Here is a 23,306-nt window from a genome sequence, read left to right on the forward strand (position 1 = left end):
CTGTCAATGTGCAAGCTTCCAAAAGTGAATATGAAGTGAATAATCAATTTACCTGTTTACAGCGTTATCTGGAGAGCAATATTGCTCAAGGGACTGGCGATGTATCTTCCATGGGAAGTCCATTAACCTCCATTAATCATTCACACACTAAAACCCAGCGCTCCTGGCTCTGGTCACATATCTGGGAATAGACATAGTTGCTGACAGTTCTGGAGGAGGGGAGCTTGGATGCTCAGGTTTCCCCCGGGAACAGCTGGTGGAGCGGATGAATTTAAGGCAGCTGCAGCCTCCGAGAATTTTGCTGGGAGTGCAAGGGTTAAACCGTGAGCTGCATAACTCTCTTGCTGTGTATCACTGAGTGTCAGAGCCAAGTAATCCTGCCACCCAAGTTATCTTCCAGCACTGCTGTTATAGTTTGCAAAATATCGCCTTAGTTACGGTAGAATGCAGAGGCAGTTCAACCGAACTTGGTTATAGGTTAATAATGAAGTCACAGCGGGTGACTCACACATTCAGGTTTCCTGACCAGCGGCCAATACGTCTGCTCCAGGGCTGCAAACACTTCAGTGTCTTGACTGGCTAATCACACAAACTGTATACGTTCCTCAATAAAAAAAATTAAGAAGAAATACATTTTAAAAAAGAAATATGAAATCTCAACAAAAAATGTTGGAGACAATAAACTCAGTAAATAGGAAAGATCTGTATCTAAAAACAGAGAATGTACCGACATAAAATCATAGCACACGGTCAAGACTCTTTGGCCCTTCTGACCAAGATGTTCATTTAAGCTGGTATCATTTGCCCACATTTGACCCATATGTCTTTAAACATTTCGTATCAAGAATGTCTTTGAAATTATATTTCAACCACTTCCTCTGGCAGATCGTTCCATATGTGCACCACTCTCTGTATGAAAAGATTGTTCCTCAGATTCAATTAAATCTTTCCCCTCTTACCATAAATCTATTGACATTTATATTTCAATAAAATTATTGAAACATGTAAGATTATTGAGGGTTTGAACACGATAGAGGCAGGAAACATGTTCCCCGATGTTGAGGAAGTCCAGAACCAGCGGCCACAGTTTAAAAATAAGGGGTAAGCCATTTAGAACAGAGATGAGGAAACACTTTTTCACACAGAGAGTTGTGAGTCTGTGGAATTCTCTGCCTCAGAGGGTGATGGAGGCCAGTTCTCTAGATACTTTCAAGAGCTAGCTAGCTAGTGCTCTTAAAGATAGCAGAGTCTGGGGTTATGGGGAGAAGGTAGTGATTGGGGATGATCAGCCATGATCACATTGAATGGTGGTGCTCGCTCAAAGGGCCGAATGGCCTACTCCTGCACCTATTGTCTATTGTTTATTGCCTATGGTCTATTGTCTAGTTTTTTAGCCCTCCATTTCTGAGGGGGAAAAAGCTGTATTCACCCTATCTATTCCTCTCATGCTTTCATACTATTTTCATCTATACGATCACCCCTTTCATCTATATGATCACCCCTTGGCCACTTAAGCTCCAAGGAATAAAGTCCCAGCCTGTCCAATCTCTCCCATAGCTCAGTTCCTTGAGTCCTGGCAAGGTCCTTGTAAATCATTTCTGCGCTTTTTATGGCGTAATGGCATCTAAACCAAAGAATGTGGATTTAAAATAATTGGAAGAAAAATTAAAGGGGAGATAAGGAAAATCTAATCTTCAGCTGGAAAGTGTTGGAAGGGTGGAACCCATTGTCTTAAAGGATTAGTGGATACATTTATCTTCATCACATTTAAAAGGTGCTTGGATGTGTGTTTGAAAGCGTGGGAGGGCAGAGTTCAGTTGGGGAGCTCTTTTTTGACTTGCATGGAAACAGTGGCTGAACTCCCACCCCCTGCATCGTATGGTTCAAAAATTAAGAAGTAGACTGAGTCAATTCATGCCTGGCATGAACACAATGGGTTAACAGCCTTATTCTGTTAAAGCTTTATGATTCCCTTCACCAATCTCAAGTCGGATTGTGGTGGCACAGTGGAACAGCAGTTAGTTATGCAGCTTCATAGGTCCAGAAACTCTTCACAATGGTGCCCCCTGGTGATATCTGCATGGAATTTGCATGTTCTCGCTGTGACCTTGTGGCCCTTTCTCCAAGACCTCCAGTTTCCTCCTGGAACTCAAAGACATACTGGTAGGGTATTTGACTGCTGTAAATACCTCCCATGGTGGGTCGGTGTCAAAAGTATTAAAAACAAAGGGAGTTGATGGACTTGTAAATGAAAGTAAGTGGCAGGTCTGTGAGTAAATTAAGGGAATGGGACTGGCGGAATGTTGTGTAGAGAGCAGGCATGAACATGACGGGCCAAATGACATCGTTGTGTGTCTTGTAGTTGGTATGAAATCCTAACTGCTTCTCTCTCACTCCCTCCTACAGCTGTTGGATCGAGGAGAAGGTGGTTTTCTACGTGACCTGCGTCTGTTACTTTGCGATCCTCTTCTTGATGAACATCTCTATGTTCGTAGTGGTGTTAATCCAGATCTGCGGAAGGAATGGGAAGAAGAGCAACCGTAACCTGAGGGAGGAGATCCTGCGCAATCTCCGAAGTGTCACCAGCTTGACGTTCCTCTTGGGAATGACGTGGGGCTTTGCATTCTTCGCCTGGGGCCCAGTGCACCTCAGCTTCATGTACCTGTTCGCAATCTTCAACTCCATACAAGGTATTGCCATTCTCACAAGTTCACAAGTTACAGGAGTAGAATTAGGCCATTCAGTCCAACGGGTCTACTCCACCATTCAATCATGGCTGATCTCTGCATCCTAATTCCATTTTCCTGCCTTCTCCTGATAACCCATGACACCCGTTCTACTCTGGCATATTTACCCCAATCAGCAACTGAAGCAAAAACCTTGCAAGCAAACAAAGTGCCCCCAGAATGTCTACAATTGAAGAGTATAGCTTGTGTCTTTCGGCATTCAGAGGAATCAAAGATGGGTTGAGGAACTAATGTTGAAGAGTTTTTGGAAGTGCGTCAGACAATTTCAAGGGAATGAATGTGGTTGTGTCCTTAAGAAAAGGTGCAATGTATATAGCACAAAGATGTAGTGTTTAAAACAGTGGAATCGTAGCCAGAGACAAGGATGAATAGCTAGGTTCAAACACCAGGTGGACCCTGGCTGACTCCTTCAAATCTACAGAAAGGAAAGTGTAAAGGCGAGTAGATTTGGATGAGGGTAATGAGACCAAAGTGGTAGTACATGGTGGAAAGGAATCTCCATCGGGAGATCATTGAGCACCAGAGGGCATTTTGTCCCACTGCCCAATAAATGATAACCTACAGTAACATGAACCAGGGGCCATAGTTTAAGAATAAGTGGTAAGCCATTTAGAATGGAGATGAGAAAAAACTTTTTCACACTGAGAGTTGTGAGTCTGTGGAATTCTCTGTCTCAGAGAGCGGTGGAGGCTGGTTCTCTGGATGCTTTCAAGAGAGAGTTAGATAGAGCTCTTAGAGATAGTGGAGTATTAGCCCTGTCCCACTGTACGAGTTCATTCAAGTGCTCTCCCGAGTTTAAAAAAAAATCAAACTCGTGGTAAATACGTAGAATGTACGTAGCGAGTACGTCAGAGCACATGGATGTCTCGTAGCGGCTCGTAATGCTAACGGCAGGCACTCGGAAACTCGTGAAGTTTTTTCAACAGTTTGAAAAATTTCCACGAGTAAAAAAATATTCATGATGAGGTACCACGAGTTTGATTTTTTATTTAACTCGGGAGAGCTCTTGGCTGAACTCGCTTGGTGGGACAGGCCTTTTAAGGGACATGGAGAGAAGACAGGAACGGGGTACTGATTGTGGAAGATCAGCCGTGATCACATTGAATGACGGTGCTGGCTCGAAGGGCCGAATGGCCTACTCCTGCACCTATTGTCTATTGATATTTTAAATTAAGTACATTGGTATTGGTATGGGTTTATTATTGTCATGTGTAGTGAGAAATACAGAGAGTCGTGAATCTCTGGAACTCTCTGCCACAGAGGGTAGTCGAGGCCAGTTCATTGGCTATATTTAAGAGGGAGTTAGATGTGGCCTTTGTGGCTAAGGGGATCAGAGGGTATGGAGAGAAGGCAGGTACGGGATACTGAGTTGGATGATCAGCCATGATCATATTGAATGGCGGTGCAGGCTCGAAGGGACGAATGGCCTACTCCTGCACCTAATTTCTATGTTTCTAAATGTTGCTTTACGTGCCATCCAGGCAAATTATATCATATGATACATCAGGTAACGCAAAACAAAAAATAAATAAAGTGCAGAATACAGTGTAGCGGCTGCAGAGAAGGTGCAGATTGAAAGAAAATGAAGGGCAGCATGGACCTAGACTGGAAGATCGAGAATTCATCCCTAGCATAAAGACTGTTTGAAGATGAGGAACTAATTTTGAGGATATAATTCCAGAGGTAATGGATGCGGTAGTATCCATAAGAAAAGGTGTATTGTATGGAGTACAAAGGCATCCTGTTTAAAACAGTGAAATTATAGCCACAGGCAGTAATAAATGATCCAAAGATATGTTCATGTACCAGATGGGGAATTTAAATTAAATGCATCTGCAATTAAAAAAAAAGATGGTTTCAGTAATGTTGAAACTGCAAAACTATTGATCTGTTTAATGAATAATAACAAAACTCCACGCACCAGGGTAGCATCTGTGGAAAGAGTAACAGTTACAGTTTCAGGAGAAACAACTGTTAAGAGAATTGGGAAGGAGAGGAAATGTTGTTTTTAATTTGCGGGGTGAGGTGGAGATGGGTTGAGGTGATGGATAAGACAAATGGGCTATCTCTAATCGGATGAGTCCAGAATTACCCAGGTGTTCCCAATGTTTTCTGACTCATCTACCTAATAGATTACTGATGGTTGTTAGAAACATATGGCTATAGTATTGTGTGCAGTTTTGGTCATCATACAGCACATATGATTATGTGGGAGAGGGAACAGAGGAGTTTCACCAGGATGTGGACTGAAACATTTCAGTCAGAAGAAGATTTTGGATAGAAGGACATAAAGTGCCGGTGTAACTCAATGGGTCAGGCAGCATCTCTGCAGATACTTTGTTCTCTCAGTCAAAGTACGAAGAGCTTCTCCAGGGTGGCTCTCATTTTTAGCCCTGAGTTACAAGGAATTGCAGAAGCTGGTGTAATTCCAATCCTATTCTCACCCCGTTAGTAAAACACTGAGTCAAGCACTGGATCAACTACCTTTATTTTCCAAACACAAACACTCTACCAATACAATACCTAACCAACACCGCGGGTCCGATCCTTGTCTCTACTTATCCAAGCCCTTCAGCCTCGTGCGAATAGACACCTCCAGATGGTCATCACAGTCCCAAATGCTACCCCAGAAGATCGACATAGTCTCATGTGCTCTCCCCTCTTATATACTATATCACCCGTGGAGCGAAATACATGGGGACGGAGGGACGGGGGGGCAACCCCTACAAACCAATCATAAATAAACATCATACAATACATTAATTGACAGTTCCCTAACCCAATCATAAAATATCCCATTACATTGTTTCGACAGAAAGTTCCTATTCCCTTAAGTAAAGAAACATTTTACCAGGTAATGTAAATAATTTGGGCAAGTTCCCTCTCCTTGACCAATCACAAATAACAGTGCAAAGACCATGCAACATAGTTAACAATAATATTATAAACTACCATTCCCCAACCAATCCTGATCATGCATTTGCAGCAAGACTCGGCCCTTTCTGCAAAACCTTCATACATATTAACAATTAAAGGACATCTGGACATCACCCTGTACTTAACTTCCTCCCAGGCCACAGACATTCTGGAGCCATGATCCTCATGGTCTTTGCAGCCTTTGCAAAAATATGCCAAGCAGGTTTTGCAAGGGCAGAAATCCTCCATTTTGTCTTTCACTAAAATGTCCAATATTATCACTGGTTTACAAAATAAGATATAAATTGCTGGAGTAACTCAGCGAGTCAACTAGCATCTCTGGAGAACACGAATAGATGACGTTTCAGGTTGGGACCCTTCTTCGAACCCAGACCCAAAACGTCACTTATACATGTTCTCCAGTGATGCTGCCTGACTCGCTGAGTTACTCCAGCACTTTATGTCCTTTTGTGTAAACCAGCATCTGTCGTTCCTTGTTTTTAGATTTTGGATAGGTTGTGGTTGATTCCCTAGAATGGAGGATGATGGTGACCTGGTAGAATTATATGAAACTATGAGTAAGAGAGAAAGGGTAGAGGAACTGTTTTCCCATGGTGGGATGATGAAGGCAGGAAGGCTCGGGTGTAAGGTGAGAGGAGGAGGTTATGGGGAGATTCTTTCACACAGAGTCTGTTTGGAATCTAGAATGCATTGCTCAAAAAGCTGGTGGAGGTCGAGATGTAACATTTAAATGTAACATTTAAACAAATGCTTTTCAAGACATTGATGGCTAAGGAACTAATTTTGGTAAGTGGCTTTATTGTTGATAGGTGCAATGGTTGGCATGGACATGGTGAGCTGAAGGTCTCTGTTTCTCTACCATATAACTATAAGATTATAGCTCTCGAGAGTAAGAGAAGAAAAGGTGATTGTCGCTGAAACCTGAAAACTGAAAAGGAAATTCTGGAAAATGCCAGCACGATAGCCAGAGACTGTGGGGAGAGTCTTTGAGTCAAACAGTCAAACTGCACGGAAACATGCTCTTCAGCCCAACTAATCCAATGCTGACCAAGAAGCACATCTACGCTAGTCCCATTTGCCTGTGTTTAACCCATCTCTCTCAAAAAAAATTATATTCATGACAGAGATGAGTATGAGAGGAACTCTGCTAATGTTACAAATGATAACCTTACAGCAGGCAGCATGGTGGGGCAGTGGTAGAGTTGCTATACCTCACAGCATCAGAGACCTGGGTTCGATCCTGACTATGGGTGATGTCTATGCAGAGTTTGTACGCTCTCCCTGTGACCACTTCCTTTTTCTCCAGGTACTCCGGTTTTCTCCTCTATTCCAAAGACTTGCAGGGTTGTAGGATAATTGGCCTCTGTACATTGCCCCTTGTCTGCAAAAGTCAAAAAGTGGGATAACATAGAACTAGTTTATGGGTGATCGATAGTCAGTGTGGACTTGCTGGTTTGAAGGGCCTGTTTCCATGCTGTATCTCTAAACTAAGAAACAGGCAGATCTGATATGAATAGAAATTGGGAGTTATCTGCATTAGTTGAATTGAATATTGATTCCAGAAGACTGCAATGTGCTCAGAAGAAGGATAATGAGCACTTCCTCAACATTCTCTGAGTTGCGCCCTCGCCCCCTCCTCGTGGCATAACACCTGGATTGGCGCAGCCTTTCCTGCCGGGGACGGGACCAGAGCTTCAACAGCGGTGGCGCAGCGCTGGAGTCACCGCGGAGCGGGCGATGCCTACCTCGATTGCCGTTTGGAGCTCCGGAGCTTTTGGCCGCTGCTCCAACATCGCGGAGCTGTGGTTCATAGAGCTTCCAGCGCAGCCGGCGCTGAACAACATCGCGGAGTCCTGGGGCCCTTTGGAGAGGGCCGCCAGCATTGCATCTCCGGCCAGTGTGGCCTGCGGACTTCGGGAGCCTTGGACGCCGGTAGGAGATGCCCAACTCGGATGTCCAAGCCGCTGAGGAGGTCCTCCAGTCCCGACGTCGGACTTCCATCACCCCGGCCATCGGGCCTGAACATCGGGCCGCCCAGAGCGGCGAGAGCGGGGGGGTTTGGGAGCCCACCCAACCATGGGAGGACAACAGAGGAGGACGACTGAATTTTTGGAGCCTTCCCTCACAGTGGGAATTTGATCTCGCTGTGTGGGGATGTCTGTGTTAAAAAAAGACTATTGTGTCCTGTGCTCTTTATTATTTATTTGTATGGCTGTATGGCGACCACTGTACCAATTGGTACAGGTGACAAATAAATGTATCTTGTATCTAGTATCTTGTAACATAATGATGGAAAGGTCATTGAACATCCGTTTAATTCATTAATGTCCCTCAGGGAAGTTGCTAGTTTAGGTTTTATGTGACTCTTGGCCTATCTCCAGAGTCCTTAAATGCCCCCAGAAAAGGCTCTTTTAGTGGATCAGAACCTTTGTGTTGAAGCGTATATCTCTCTACCCAAATGCTGCTATGAGGAGAATTGCACCACAAATCTCTCAAGGCCAATAACGAAGGGAAATTAGTGCTGCGCTGGCCAATGGTGAATAGATAACACAAGTTGCGGGTGTTCAGCTGGATGTCTTTGTACAAGAATCACTGAATGGTAACATGTATGTACAGCAAGCAAATAGGAAGACTAATGGCTTATTGGCCCTTATTGCAATAGGTGGAATGGAGAAATCTTGATTCAATTACTGAGACTGGATATGGAATATTTGTACAAGTTTGTTCTACATATTACAAAGTAATTGTTATAGAAAGAGTTGAATAAAGCTTCACTAGAATGGTTCCGGGGTTATGGGATATGGTTGTGAAGAGTTAAAAACCACAACAGAACAGCACAGGAACAGGCCCTTCAGCCCACCATGTTTGTGTCGAACACGACAACAAATTAAACTATTCCCGTCTGACTGCACATGATCCATATTTCTTCAATTAATGCTTGTTCAAGTATCTGTCTAAATGCTTCTTAAACACCACTATTGTATCAGCTTCTACCAACTCCCCTAACAAAATGTTATAGGCATCCCCCACCCTCTATGTGAAAAACAAACTTGCCTCCTAAAGCTCCACAAAGCTATGCCCTTTAGTATTTTGCATTTCAGTTGAACAAATGGGACTATGAAGGCATGAGAGGGGAGCTGGCCAAGGTAGACTGGAAAGGGATCCTAGCAGGAATGACGATGGAACAGCAATGGCAGGAATTTCTGGGCATAATCCGGAAGACGCAGAATCATTTCATTCCAAAAAGGAAGAAAGATTCTAAGGGGAGTAGGAGGCAGCCGTGGCTGACAAGAGCAGTTAGGGATAGAATAAAACTAAAAGAAAAGAGGTGCCAGAAGCCAGAGGATTGGGAAACTTTCATAGGACAACACAAGGAAACAAAACGGGCAATACGGGCTGAAAAGATGAAGTACGAAGGGAAGCTGGCCAGGAATATAAAGAAGGACAGTAAAAGCTTATTTAGATATGTTAAGGGAAAAAGAGTAGCAAAGTCAAAGTGGGTCCCTTGAAGGCAGACACGGGTGAAATTATTATGGGCAACAAGGAAATGGCAGAAGAGTTGAATAGGTACTTCGGATCTGTCTTCACTAAGGTAGACACAAAGAATCTCCCAGATGTACTGGAGGACAGAGGATCTAAGTGGGTAGAGGAACTGAAAGAAATTTTCATTAGGCGAGAAATAGTATTGGGTAGGCTAATGGGACTGAAGGATGATAAATCCCCTGGGCCTGATGGTCTGCATCCCAGGGTCCTCAGGGAGGTGGCTCTAGAAATAGTGGATGCATTGGTGATCATTTTCCAATGTTCAATAGATTCAGGATCAGTTCCTGTGGATTGGAGGATAGCTTTTATCCCACTTTTCAAGAAAGGAGCGAGAGAGAAAACGGGGAATTACAGACCAGTTAGCCTGACTTCGGTGGTGGGAAAGATGCTGGAGTCAATTATTAAAGAGGTGATAAAGGGGCATTTGGATAGCAGTAAAAGGATTAGTCCAAGTCAGCATGGATTTATGAAAAGGAAATCATGCTTGACTAATCTTCGGGAATTTTTTGAGGATGTGACAAGTAAATGGATGAAGGGGTGCCAGTGGATGTAGTGTATCTAGACTTTCAGAAAGCCTTTGATAAGGTCCGGCACGGGAGACTGGTGACTAAAATTAGAGCACATGGTATTGGGGGTAGGGTGTTGACATGGATAGAAAATTGGTTGGCAGACCAGAAGCAAAGAGTAGGAGTGAACGGGTCCTTTTCAGAATGGCGAGTGGAGTGCCGCAAGGCTCGGTGTTGGGACCGCAACCGTTTACCATATATATTAATGATTTTGAAGAGGGAATTAGGAGCAACACTAGCAAGTTTGCAGATGACATAAAGCTGGGTGGCAGTGTGAACTGTGAAGAGGATGTTAGGAGGTTGCAGGGTGACCTGGACAGGTTGAGTGAGTGGGCAGATGCGTGGCAGATGCAGTATAATATAGATCAATGTAAGGTTATCCACTTTGGCGGCAAAAACAAGGGGGCAGATTATTATCTTAATGGGGTTAGGTTAGGTAAGGGGGACGTGCAGCGAGACCTGGGCGTCCTTGTACGTCAGTGAAATTTGGCTTACAGGTACAGCAGGCAGTGAAGAAAGCTAATGGATTCCTCCTCATAGGCTCCAAAGCCACACTCAGCAAAATCAATAACCCCACTCTCACCATCGACGGCACCACTGTCTCCCCATCTCCCCAGGCCCGCAACCTTGGCGTGATCTTTGATTCCACCCTCTCCCTTGAGCCTCACATCCGCCATGTCATTAAAACCTCCTTCTTTCATCTCCGCAACATCGCCAAACTCAGACCCTGTCTCACACCTCCCGCTGCTGAAAGACTCATCCATGCCTTCATCTCCTCCCGACTGGACTATTGCAACTCACTTCTCCTTGGCATCAGCTCCACCTACATCAACCGACTCCAACTGGTCCAGAACGCAGCCGCCCGACTCATCACCCACACCAAATCCTGGCATCACATCACTCCAGTCCTCAAACAACTTCACTGGCTTCCCATCTCCCACCGGATCACCTACAAAATCCTTATCCTCACCTACAAAGCCCTCCACCATTTGGCCCCCCCATATCTCACTGACCTCCTCTCCGCCTACCAACCCTCACGGTCCCTCAGATCCACATCAGCCGGTCTCCTCTCCATCCACAAGTCCAACCTCCGCAGTTTTGGGGACAGAGCCTTCTCCAGGGCAGCTCCCAGGCTCTGGAACTCCCTCCCCCAACTGATCCGCAATTCCGTGTCCCTCACCATCTTCCAGTCCCGCCTCAAGACCCATCTCTTCACCTCTGCCTATCCTTAGCCCCACGTCCCCCTCCCTTTTCATCCGTGCATTAATTGCCTCATATTGTGTTTTGAATTGAATTCTGTCTTTACTTTGTGTACTAGTCATGTCTCTACTATTTATTTCATTCCCCTCACATGTTTTTCCTCTACCTGCCAAATTTTTGTAAGGTGTCCTTGAGACTCTTGAAAGGCGCCCATAAATAAAATGTATTATTATTATTATTAATGGAATGTTGGCCTTCATAACAAGAGGATTTCAGTATAGGAGTAAAGAGGATCTTCTGCAGTTGTATTAGGCTCTTGGTGAGACCACATCTGGAGTATTGTGTACAGTTTTGGTCTCCTAATTTGAGGAAAGACATCCTTGTGATTGAGGCAGTGCAGCGTAGGTTCACGAGATTGATCCCTGGGATGGTGGGACTGTCATATGAGGAAAGATTGAAAAGACTAGGCTTGTGTTCACTGAAGTTTTGAAGGATGAGAGGCAATCTTATAGAAACATATAAAATTATAAAAGGACTGGACAAGCTAGATGCAGGATAAATGTTCCCAATGTTGGGCGAGTCCAGAACCAGGGGCCACAGTCTTAGAATAAAGGGGAGGTCATTTAAGACTGAGGTGAGAAATAACTTTTTCACCCAGAGAGTTGTGAATTTATGGAACTCCCTGCCACAGAGGGCAGTGGAGGCCAAGTCACTGGATGGATTTAAGAGAGAGTTAGATAGAGCTCTAGGGGCTACTGGAGTCAAGGGATATGGGAAGAAGGCAGGCATGGGTTATTGATAGGGGACGATCAGTCATGATCACAATGAATGGCGGTGCTGGCTCGAAGGGCCGAATGGCCTCCTGCACCTATTTTCTATGCTTCTATGTCTATGTTTCTATCCCTCGGTAAAAAGAGTCAGAATATTATCTATGCCTCACATAATTTTATCTGGTCTCCCTGCAACCTGTGGAGTGATTATGCAGTAGAAAGGAACTGCAAATGCTGGTTTATACCGCAGATAGTCACAAAATGCTGGAGTAACACAGCGGGACAGGCAGCATCTTTGGAGAGAAGGAATTGGTGATGCTTTGGGTCGAGACCCTTCTTCAGACTGAGACTCATTCTGTCCCGCTAATTTACTCCAGCATTTTGTGTCTATCTTGAGCGATTAAGCAGACTGTGCCGACACTATATTGAGTTTAGAAGGCAAGGTAAGATATTTTACAAAATTCTTATGGACCCAACAGGCTGGATGAAGGGATGATATTTCTCCAGGCTGATGTGCTTTGAACCAGGGATCACAATCTCAAAATAAGGATAGAGATTAGAAAAAGGGAGCGCTGCTTTTGAATTGTCAACCCAAGACTGTTGTGAAGGCTCAATTGTTGAATATAGTAAAGAAAATTATCAATAGATTATTAAATATTAATGGAATAAAGGAATTGGAGGTGATTAAAAGAAAGGAGAACTGAGGTAATAGATGTCACATTAGCCATGATTTTGTTGAATGATGGAGCAGGCTTGACCTCTACTTCCTAAGGTGTAAAATAATTTATTATCGGGAGACAATGAGGGGTATTAAAACATAAGATCATGAAGCAGGTTTAGGCCATTTAACTCCTTGTCTCTACTGCACATTTAATGTCGTGGGCTGCTCTTTATTACCTCAGCATCAATTTATGAATCCTGTAATTAAGAAGGGATCATGAATTACGAGGGGATAACGATATAACCATATAACAATTACAGCAGGGAAACAGGCCCTTCAGGTCCGTGCCAGGATTATGGATTTAAAAATCTAAGTTTCTCCAATCTCTACATGGGCTTATCTAATGAACCACATTTGGTATTGGAATCCTACATGGACTTTATCTCCAGGGCTCTGAGATGCTCACTGTGATTCATGCTTGTTGCATGTCGGTATAACCTAGATTCTCATTTTATTGAACACAGGCTTCTTCATATTTGTCTTCCACTGCGCTCTGAAGGAAAATGTACAGAAACAATGGAGACGATACCTCTGCTGTGGCAGATTCAGACTATCAGAAAATTCAGGTATGTTCCAAAAAGAGCCATTTTGCCTAAGATGGACACAACATTGGAATGGTTTGGAGGGATAGGAGCCAAATGAAGAAAAATGGGACAAGCTCCAGTAGATAACTTGGTCGGCATGACAAAGTTTAAAAGATATTTGGACTGGTTCATAGAAAGGAAAAGTTTAGAGGGATATGGTCAAATATGGGCAGTCAAGACCAGCCCAGGTTGGCATTGCTGGGTTGGAGTGAGGGGCTTGTTTCTGCGCTGTACAATTCTATAACTATGACAATATTTGTCACTGTCTTAAACATCACAGGTCTGGAATGGTATTGCTTCCAATCTTGCCCTGAGACTGTCTTGCTTGGCTCAGTCAGGGAACTGGTGGTCTTGGTGCCCTGAGCCTTGGAATGAGAGGGTCTGGCTGCTTCTCCTGGTTATTTTGCTCTGTTTATGGGAGGCGTGGTGGTGCAGCAGGGAGAGCCACTGTCTCACTGCTCCAGTGACCAGGGTGCGATCCTGAACTCCGGTGCTGCGTGCAGTTTGCACGTTCTCCCCGTGACAATGTGGGTTTCACTTGGGTGCTCCTGTTTCTATCACGTCAAATATCTGCTGGTGGTTTAATTGGTGACTCTGAATGATTAGAGAATCGGAGTAGGGTGGGGGTGGGTATGGTGGTGGGGAAGGGAGGAGAGAGACAGGAGATGATGGGAAGGATGAGAGAGAATAACCTGCATGAAAGCAACTGGGGGAAATGAACGGTATTCCTCCATATGCCAGCATAGATGATTGCTGACGCCATCCAATGTGATGAAGAAATGTTGGAAATAATATGGCTGCCCTGATTTAATTAAGGACACGTGGTATTATGTTGTTCTTCTTTTAACGGTCTTTCTTTATGATCTCTTTTTCTTCCAGACTGGAGCCGAACGATCACAAACACCACAAAGAAAGTCAGTTCCGAAAACCTGGGCAAGTCCCTTTCCTCCAGCTCCATCGGTTCCAACTCCACCAGCTGGACCAGCAAGTTCAAGTCTGGTTCCAGCCTCTTCAAAAGCAGCACTAAGGGTGAGGCTCAGGAACTCCTTGTCTCTTTGTTTAATCCTGGACTTTATTGACTAATCCTTATCCCAAACTAATCTTTAGACTACTCCTTATCCCAATGGCAGCAAGGTGGCACAGCGGTAGAGTTGTTGCCTTACAGCGCCAGAGACCCGGGTTTGGGCCTGACTATGGCTGCTTGTCTGTACAGAGCTTGTATGTTCTCCCTGTGACCTAGGTAGGTTTTCACCAGGATCTCCGATTTCCTCTCAGACTCCAAAGACGTCCAGGTTTGTAGGTTAATTGGCTTGGTATCAATGTAAAATTGCCCCTAGTGTGTGTAGGTTAGTGTTAAATATAGAAACATAGAAAATAGGTGCAGGAGTAGGCCATTCGGCTATCCAGAATCAATACCCTGTTCCTGCTTTCTCCCCATATCCCTTGATTCCGTTAGCCCTAAGTGCTATATCGAACTCTCTCTTGAATACATTCAGTGAATTGACCTCCACTGCCTTCTGTGGCAGAGATTTCCATAGATCCACAACTCTCTGGCTGAAGAAGTTTTTCCTCATCTCAGTCCTAAATGGCCTACCCCTTATTCTTAAACTGTGACTCCTATGCGGGGATCGTTGGTCCCACCTGGAAAAGGGGTAATTTAGAACAGTCCATAAACCAGGCATCATCCATATCTCTGGGATGTGGGAGGAAACCAAAGCACCCGGAGAAAACCCATGTGGACACAGAGAAAAGTGCAAACTCCACACACTGGTATCACTTGTTATTCCTGCGAGATAGCTGAGCCTCTATCCATTCTAATATATTACTCCCAAAATCAGGGGCTCTTATCATGAGGTCATCTTTTATTTAGAATCTTGTCAAACTCATTCACCTCTCTATACTCCGGCTGATGCTTCCATGAAGAAGTCCAATAAACTTCACTGGCATTATATTCCTGGTAGGAAGTCATGCTGATACGGTTTAGAACTTTTCAAAGGTGATACTCCTTCAACATTATTGGTATGGATATTGGTTTATTATTGTACCAAAATACTGCTAAAAACATAGTTTGCATGCTATCCAGTCCGATCAAATTGTACATGAGTATAAGGAAGCCATACTTATGTACTATAGGTAGTGCAAAGAGAAAAACAATCAAGTGCAGAATATAGTGTTACAGGTTATGATGTTCCAATTACAGAGAAAGTGCAGATACCAAAAAATGCAAAGTCCACAATGAGATGGGTTGAGAAATCGGGACTGCTTCCTAGCTTAATGGAGGATCTTTCAGTAGTCTGATAACAGTAGAGAAGAAACTGTTCCTGATCTGGCAATACATGTTTTCAAGCTTATACATCTTCGGCCTGACGAGTGGTGAGAAGAGGGATTGACCAGATTGAAAATGGTCCTTGATTATGTTGGCTGCTTTTCCAAGGCAGTGTGAACGCAGATAAAGTTGGAGAGGAGGGGGCAAAAGGTAGAGGAGGAAATATACCATAAATATATGGTTCATTATTCCAGATGGAGTTTGCTCTTCGATCCCTAAACTACTTCCAGGGGAATTAGGGGTGGATATTAAATGCAGATCCAGTTATCCCAAAGTTTTCTGATTTTATTTGTGCCAATGTGCAGCGATTTTGAAATGCAACGATATATTTGTGATTGGGGTTAGTGTTAGGACTGTATATGTTAATTGCACAGCAGTATTTGTGTGCTGTAGCCTGCTTCTTAAAGTGGGGTTCCATTGGCACATTTCCACTCCGATTTCTCGTGATTACATGCAACAGAAGATAAGAACCCAATTTTGGACTACTGGTCACCAAAACCAACATGTTGTGATTCTTTCCTCTGTGCCCGATGACCTGACTTGACCAAAGCTTCATAGGGAATGGCTTCATTTGCTTCTCTTCGAAGGCATCTCAACACGGTGAGGTGGCCATTCAATCCAACAAAGGCAGCACAGCTTAACCAACTTTGCTGAAGTGTATTTGCACATGGCTGCAAATTTAGTGGGTTGGACAGTAATGAAATCGAGAGGTTGTTTCACCAGGTTGGATAGTCTGGAATTCAGAGGACCAAGCTGAGGATAAGAGCTTGGCCATTTGAAGCTTGAGATGAGGAGAAATTGTGGGATGTTAATGAGCCTGTGTGATGAGTAAGTTGCAGTGAAAATAAGTAAGAGTGAGATTGTTCTAAGAACCTGATGGTTGCTCGGGAGAAACTGTTCTTGAACATGGAAGCAATGGTTCTCAGGCCCCTGTACTTTCTTTCCAATGAAAGCAGTGAAATAAGAGTATGGCCAGGGCGGTATAGATCTTTGATGATATCATAAGCCATCTTGAGGCAGTACCTCCTGTAGATCATTTCAATGGTACGGAGGTCAATACCCGTAATGAACCCCGGGTGATATTCATCACTTTCTGCCGATTGAGAACAAGTACAATCCTATACTTGCAGTTGATCAATATATGCAAGTCACTACTCAATACCTTTTTAATAATAATTTTGATAATAACCAAAAATAAAGTAAAGACTGGATATTTTCAGCAGACCATTCCGAATAATGGTGGCATTGTGGTGCAGTTGGTAGAGTTGCCGCCTCACAGCTCTAATGACCCGGGTTTGATCCTGACCTCTGGCAGAGTTCTCCCTGTGACCATGTGAGTTTTCCCTTTGGGTGTGTTGGTTTCCTCCCACACAACAGGACATAAAGTACAATATGGCAAGATTTAATGGAGAATAAAATGGATGAGCGTAAGATTAGAACAAAAATGACAGTCAGCTGGAATTCAGAGGGCAGAAAGGCCTTTTTCTACTTCTCTCTATGATTCTGGATTATTCGGACATTATTACTTGCGGCTCGTGGGAGCTTGCTGTGCATGAAGAGGGTGCTGCTTCCTGCAATATAACAGATAAGGCACCTCCATTAATCTGCAAAGATGTTTGTGGGGTGTAGGATGCTATATACATGCATGTCTTTCTTTAAAGGACACGGGTGCTGTATGTACTGTCACATCGTTCTGAATAACAAATGTTGATGTGTTTTTGGAACAGGATGATGTCTTCTGAGAGCTTGTCCCTGCGCAGAGATGAGTTCCCCTTAAAAGGTAAAGCATGCTGGATAACCCACCACTGTTTGGCCAGCAGTTGCAGCAACCATGCGTTGAAGGGACTCCAGTCCCCTGTGCCATGGGTGTAGGCAGCGCGCATATGCTGTATTGTGATGTGATGTGATTGCAAGGCATTCCCTTTACTTTCCTTTACACCACTGGCCAAGGGTTGGCACTCTTGCATGACCAGGTTCACCCGTACTGGGAGGCCATTTTCTTTTTGACATTAAGTGAAGGTGCGGAGATGTTACACTTCTAACTCCCACTCCACACCATTTTGTGCTAAGAATACCATTGTTTAGTCAGTGTGCATGTTTGAGATGGATTGTTGAGCGAGAGTTGAGGGGATCAGGTACCGTGCTATGCCTCAGGCCTTCTCACAACATGGGTCCCTTTTCTCCATTTGTGACCCTTCCCTGTCCATTTCTCTTGGACCTTCACTGGGTTTGTCCATTCAAGGCCTAACTTGCCAGTGTTGTTGGCCACTGCATGAACCGCGGCCTTACGTTTGATTTGATTTTAACCAGGGACACAAAGGTTGTCATCCCCTGATTTCAAGTCATGTTAAGTTGAGCTTATTGTCATATGCACAAGTACGGTGAGCTACAGGTACAATGAAAATCTTGCTCGCAGCAGCATCACAGCACATTGACTCTGACAAACAAACAAGAATATAAATGATACATAAATTTCACTGAAATGTTTTTAAAGGAAAAGACCATGCACAAAAAACAGACAAAAAGAAAATTTGGAAAAAGAAACAAGTCCATGATAGTGCAAGAGGTGGACCGTGTTCCACGATAGGTTTAGGGTTGTGCAGGTTGATTTGCAAAGAGGTTTGTGCTTCTTCAGTGAGCATCAAGACAATATAAAACTTCAATCATAGAAAATATCCTTATATATAATGCCGTAATTCTAAGGTCATTGTCCCTCACCCTTGCCCAATCTAAATGCCTCTTATATGTCTCAATTGTATCTGCTTCCACCACCACACCTGCGTGTTCCAGATCCCTACCACTCTGTGTGAAACACTTGCCTTGCACCTCATTTAAACTCTCCCCTCTCACACATTAAAGCTATGCCCTCTAGAGTTTAGACACAAAATGCTGGAGTGACTCAGAGGGTTAGGCAGCATCTCTGGAGAAAGGGAATAGTTGACGTTTCGGGTCGAGACCCTTTCTCAAACCCTCTAGAATTTGATATTTCCACCCTGAGTAAAAGACTCTATCTACACGATCTAAGCCTCCCATAATTTTGGGATTGTATACTTCTGCCAAGACTCCCCTCAATCTCCAGTGCTTCAGAGAAAACATGGTTGTCCAACTTCTGATATTTAAATACATTCCAATTCAGGTAATATCCTAGTGAACCTCTTCTGCACTTTCTCCAAAGCCTCCACACCCCTCCCATAGTATGGCGACGAGAATAACGTGCTTCTAATGGCATGCAATAACTTGCTTCTACTATCCAGTATTGTAGACAGTAAAGATGGTTATCAAACATTGCAACAGAATCTCGATCCGCTGGGCAAGTGGGCAGAAAAATGGCTAATTGAATTTAATGCTAATAAGTGCAAGCTATTGCATTTCGGGGAAGTCAATCCAGGGCAAGACCTTCACAGTGAATAATAAGGCCCAGGGGAGTATTGTAGAGCAGAGGGATCTAGGAGTGTGAGTACATAGTTTCTTGAAGGTGGTGTCACAGGTAGATAGGGTGGTCAAGAAAGCTTTGGGTGTATTAGTCTTCATCAGTCAGACTTTATAAATTGGAACATTATGTTATAGCTGTACGATGTTGGTGAGGTCGAATTTGGAGTACTGTAATCAGTTTTTGGTCATCCTGCTCTAGGAAGGATAATTGAGCTGGAAAGATTGTGGAGAAGATTTATAAGGATGTTCCTAGGACCTGAGCTATAGGAAGAAGTTATTCCTTGGAGCATTCCCTGGAGCATTCCAGGAGGCTGAGGGGTGATCGTATAGAGGTATATAAAATCAGGAGGAGAACAAATCTGCTGTGTGCACAGTCTTTTACCCAAGGTAGAGGTATCAAAAACCATAAGCCATAGGCTTAAGGTGAGAGAGGCAAGTTTAGTAGGAACCTGAGAGGCAACTTTTTCATTCGGAGTGTGGTGGGTATATGGAACAAGATACCAGAAGAGGCAGTTGAGGCAGGTACTATCATAACATTTAAAAGACACATGAATTGGTACATACTGTAGATAGGAAAGGTTTATTGGGATATGGGCCAAATGTGGCAAATGGGACTAGCTTAGCAGGAGCATCTTGAATTGAATTGAATTGAATGCCTTTATTGTCATTCAGACCTTACGGTCTGAACAAAATTTCGTGCCTGCAGTCATACATACATCATACAATAATAACAACAATAAACACAAATTAACATCCACCACAGTGAGTCCTCCAAGCACCTCACTGTGGTGGAGGCAAAAATCATAGGGCTGCAGTCTCTTCCCTCCTCTTCTCCCTCTGCGCTGAAGCGATTCCCCACCGGGCGATGGTACAAACAGTCCCGCGGCTCACCGAACCCCGCAACGGGCCGGCTCAAACACCGCGGCCCGGGGTGGTCGAAGCTGCCGCCCTCCAGTCCAACGGACGCAGCCGCTGGCCCGCGGCTCAACCCCGGACCCAGGTCACCGCCGCCAGAACGCCGTCCCAGCCACCAGAGCACCATTCCAGCCCCGAGCCGGATCGGCCTCACGTGAGTGCCGTTCCTCCCTCGGGCTGGGCCACTCCGACGGGAGTGCCGTTCCTCCCTCGGGCTGGGCCACTCCGACGGGAGCGCCGTTCCACCCTCGGGCTGGGCCACTCCGACGGGAGTGCCGTTCCTCCCTCGGGCTGGGCCACTCCGACGGGAGTGCCGTTCCTCCCTCGGGCTGGGCCACTCCGACGGGAGTGCCGTTCCTCCCTCGGGCTGGGCCACTCCGACGGGAGTGCCGTTCCTCCCTCGGGCTGGGCCACTCCGATGGGAGCGCCGTTCCACCCTCAGGCTGGGCCACTCCGACGGGAGTGCCGTTCCACCCTCGGGCTGGGCCACTCCGACGGGAGTGCCACAGCCCCTCACGGGAGAGTCTCGGCCCCTCGCCAGGCCGTCCTCACGGGAGCGCAGTTCCAGCCCCGAGCTGGGCCGCCCTCACAGGAGCGAGCCCAGGGCGAGTCCTGACAGGCTGCCTCCGGAGTCCCGAGGTCGCCAGCTCCGCCATTAGGCCTCAGCGCAGACGGAGGCAGAGAGGGGGGATACGACGAAAAAGTCGTATTCCCCCCAAGGGAGAGACAGCAAACCACGTTTCAACCCCCCACCCCCCACCCCCACCCCACATAAACACAACCTATAAACCAAAAACACAACTAGACAAAACGAAAAAAACAACAAAAAAAAGTAAAGACAAATGGACTGCAGGCGAGCCGCAGCCGTTCCCAGCGCCGCCACTTCCGGACAGCATAGACTAGTTGGGCCGAAGGGGATGTTTGCATGTTGTATGGTTCTTGACCCACTCTAGTCTATTGAATTCTGAGGAGTCGGATGAGGGCAATGTGGGAACCGCTGAATCCTCCATGGATGGAATAAAACTGGTGGAAAAACTCAGCGTTTTTGGGGGAAAAAAAGCAGAGATAATATTTCAGTTCTGAGAGATTAGAACGGCACAGGTGGTGACTGACGGAATGAGGCAGGTGGGTAATTGTGGAGGGAGGGATTTTGCTCTCCTTCTGTTGCTTCTACAGTATGTGCCATCAGAGAGCATATGGACTTGAAGGTCTCGCCTTCCCCAGTGCTTCTCCACTTTGTGCGGTTATGGGCCAGAGATTCACAGAGGTCAGTTAGAATTACTTCAAGGAAGCTTTGAATGCTCTCTTGAATCTTTTTCTCTGTTCAACTGAAAACCAATGGCAGAGTTTGGAATAGTGTGTGATTTGGGAGCATTGTGTTGGGTCTGTCCACAACAATGCCTGTCCAATGTACCTGACTGCATATAACTAAGACACAAAGTGGTAGAGTAACTCAGTGAATCAGGCAGCATCTCTAGAGAACACGAATAGGCGATGTTTCAGGTTGGGACCCTCCTTCAGACTTAACCCTCCTCTCCCCCTACAATCAGTAGGAAGAAGGGTCCCGACCTAAACGTCACCTGTCCATGTTCTCCAGAGATGCTGCTTAACCCACTGAGTTACTCCAGCATTTTGTGTCCTTCTTTGTAAACTAGCATCTGCAGTTCACATGTTTCTAACTAGGAGCAGTTCTCTGGGAGAGCACACAGATAATGATTTGCTTATCCTTCCAGCGGATTTGGAGGATTTGCACAGATAGTCTTGCTGGTATATTTCCAGTATCTTTGGTACATTTATGGCTAGTTATCTTTCCCAATGCCACATTCCTGCAATTTTCCCATGCCCTTAATGTCCCGAGTGTTCTGGAAATCCTTCTATTTGTATTAATACATACAAGGACTAAGCCCCCACCAGAATTTGCTATAGCAGAGAATTCCAAAGATATTTCACTTCATCACTCTCCAAAATGTCTTACGCTTTTGTCTGAAACTGTGACCTCTCATTCTAGCTCCCCTATCCAGGGGAACGATGCTCCTCGTGTTCATAAGGTCAGAGGGATAGGAGTAGAATTGGGCCATTCGGCCCATCAAGTCTACTGCGCCATTCAATCATGGCTAATCTATCTGTCCCTCCAAACCCCATTCCACCCCATAATCTCTGACACCTGTATTAATCAAAAATCTATCTATCTCTGCCTTAAAAATATCCACTGACGGCCTTGACAGCCTTATGTGGCAAAGAATTCCACAGATTCACCACCCTCTGACTAAATCCTGTCAGAACTTTGTTGATGCCCTCTCATTCTTCTCCGCTCTAGGGAATACAACCTAGAGGGTGGAACTTTTTGTCTGTATAACAGTAAATAGTACCAGATATAGCACCCATGAGGTACGTTAGCATTGAAACACTAGCTTGTCCATTTTCCTTTCTCATATCACTTGATTTCCTTATCCAAAAGTCTATTCCAGACAGTCCTTAGTTTACGACGGTAGACAAAAATGCTGGAGAAACTCAGCGGGTGAGGCAGCATCTATGGAGCGAAGGAAATAGGCAAAGTTTCGGGTCGAAACCCTTCTCCAGACTGTTTACGACAATGTGTGGGGGAGGACCTCAAAAACAGCGGTGACGGGAGAGCGAGCAGAGGCGGGAAGAACGGCCGCCAGCCGGCCTCATCCAACTCAACGAGCACGTCTGCTCAGCGCTCCCAGCTCTGCTCAGCTCAACCCAGCTCCGGATTTTTGTGGCTCATGTGGGGAGAATATGCATGAGGGAATGATCTAGTTCCATTCGTCAGATGATGCTGGCATCCCCCCAGCAGCTGGTATATCCATCCTCGCTGGTCTCCCAAGTGCTGATTCGTGGGTACATTGTGTTCATACCTGGGGCGTTTGCAGCCAAAAATGACCTGTAACATCAAGCTTCCTATATTCAGTTCCATAGATCCCTGTTCGAAACTGATAAGATTCTGGGTTGGACTGACTGAGTGGAGACCGGTTCCCCAGCCAGAGAATTCGGAACTCAATGGAATAATATCTGGATATAGAATCGGCAACTTTGAACTGGGCTGAGGAGAAATTTCTTTACCGAAAAGGGTTAACAATTCTCCACTCTCTGGCCTGTTAATGCTGGATCACTGATGATATCACTGGATCTTTGGAGAAGGAAATTAGGGCACATGGGAATCGGGCGGGAGCATGGAAAGTGTAAGCCGTGCTGTTTCTGAACACTGGACGTGGCTCATGGAACCTGATCCTGGATCTATTATTTTTTGCTGGTGCAGTAAAGATTTCAGAAATCAGATTGTTCAGGAATGCTGATGGTTCAGTATCTGGTTCAGCAGCCGTTGTTCCCTGTGCTCCTTTATAATTCAACCAAGCCCTGTTTCTCCACACTCTCTTCAGATTCACCATGGCTCTAGTTTCCATACTCCCTTTAAACTCTTCCCACTTTGCCTTTAAACTCACCTGGGACTTGGTTCCTATGCTCCCTTTAAACTCTTTCTCCTTAAAACTCCCCAGAACCCTGTTTTTCACTTTCTCTTTTAGCTCACCTAGGCCCCTTTTTC

At 45.0% G+C, this 23,306-nt stretch overlaps 1 protein-coding gene across 23 annotated transcripts in view; it reads left to right on the forward strand.

Annotated features, from left to right (window-relative positions):
* The window catches only part of adgrg6 (adhesion G protein-coupled receptor G6), a 195,230-nt gene that overhangs the window by 167,044 nt on the left and 4,880 nt on the right, over positions 1-23,306 (forward strand). For 22 of the 23 annotated variants that reach the window (XM_033026023.1, XM_033026008.1, XM_033026011.1 and 19 more), the window contains 3 exons: positions 2,407-2,690; positions 12,949-13,050; positions 13,948-14,097. In XM_033026023.1, the coding sequence (XP_032881914.1) occupies positions 2,407-2,690; positions 12,949-13,050; positions 13,948-14,097 (536 nt within the window). Of the gene's footprint in view, positions 1-2,406; positions 2,691-12,948; positions 13,051-13,947; positions 14,098-17,121; positions 17,175-23,306 lie in introns of all 23 variants that reach the window. The other variant, XM_033026020.1, reaches the window with a different exon arrangement.

Source organism: Amblyraja radiata, chromosome 8 (genome assembly GCF_010909765.2).
Source record: "Amblyraja radiata isolate CabotCenter1 chromosome 8, sAmbRad1.1.pri, whole genome shotgun sequence".
NCBI lineage: Eukaryota > Metazoa > Chordata > Chondrichthyes > Rajiformes > Rajidae > Amblyraja > Amblyraja radiata.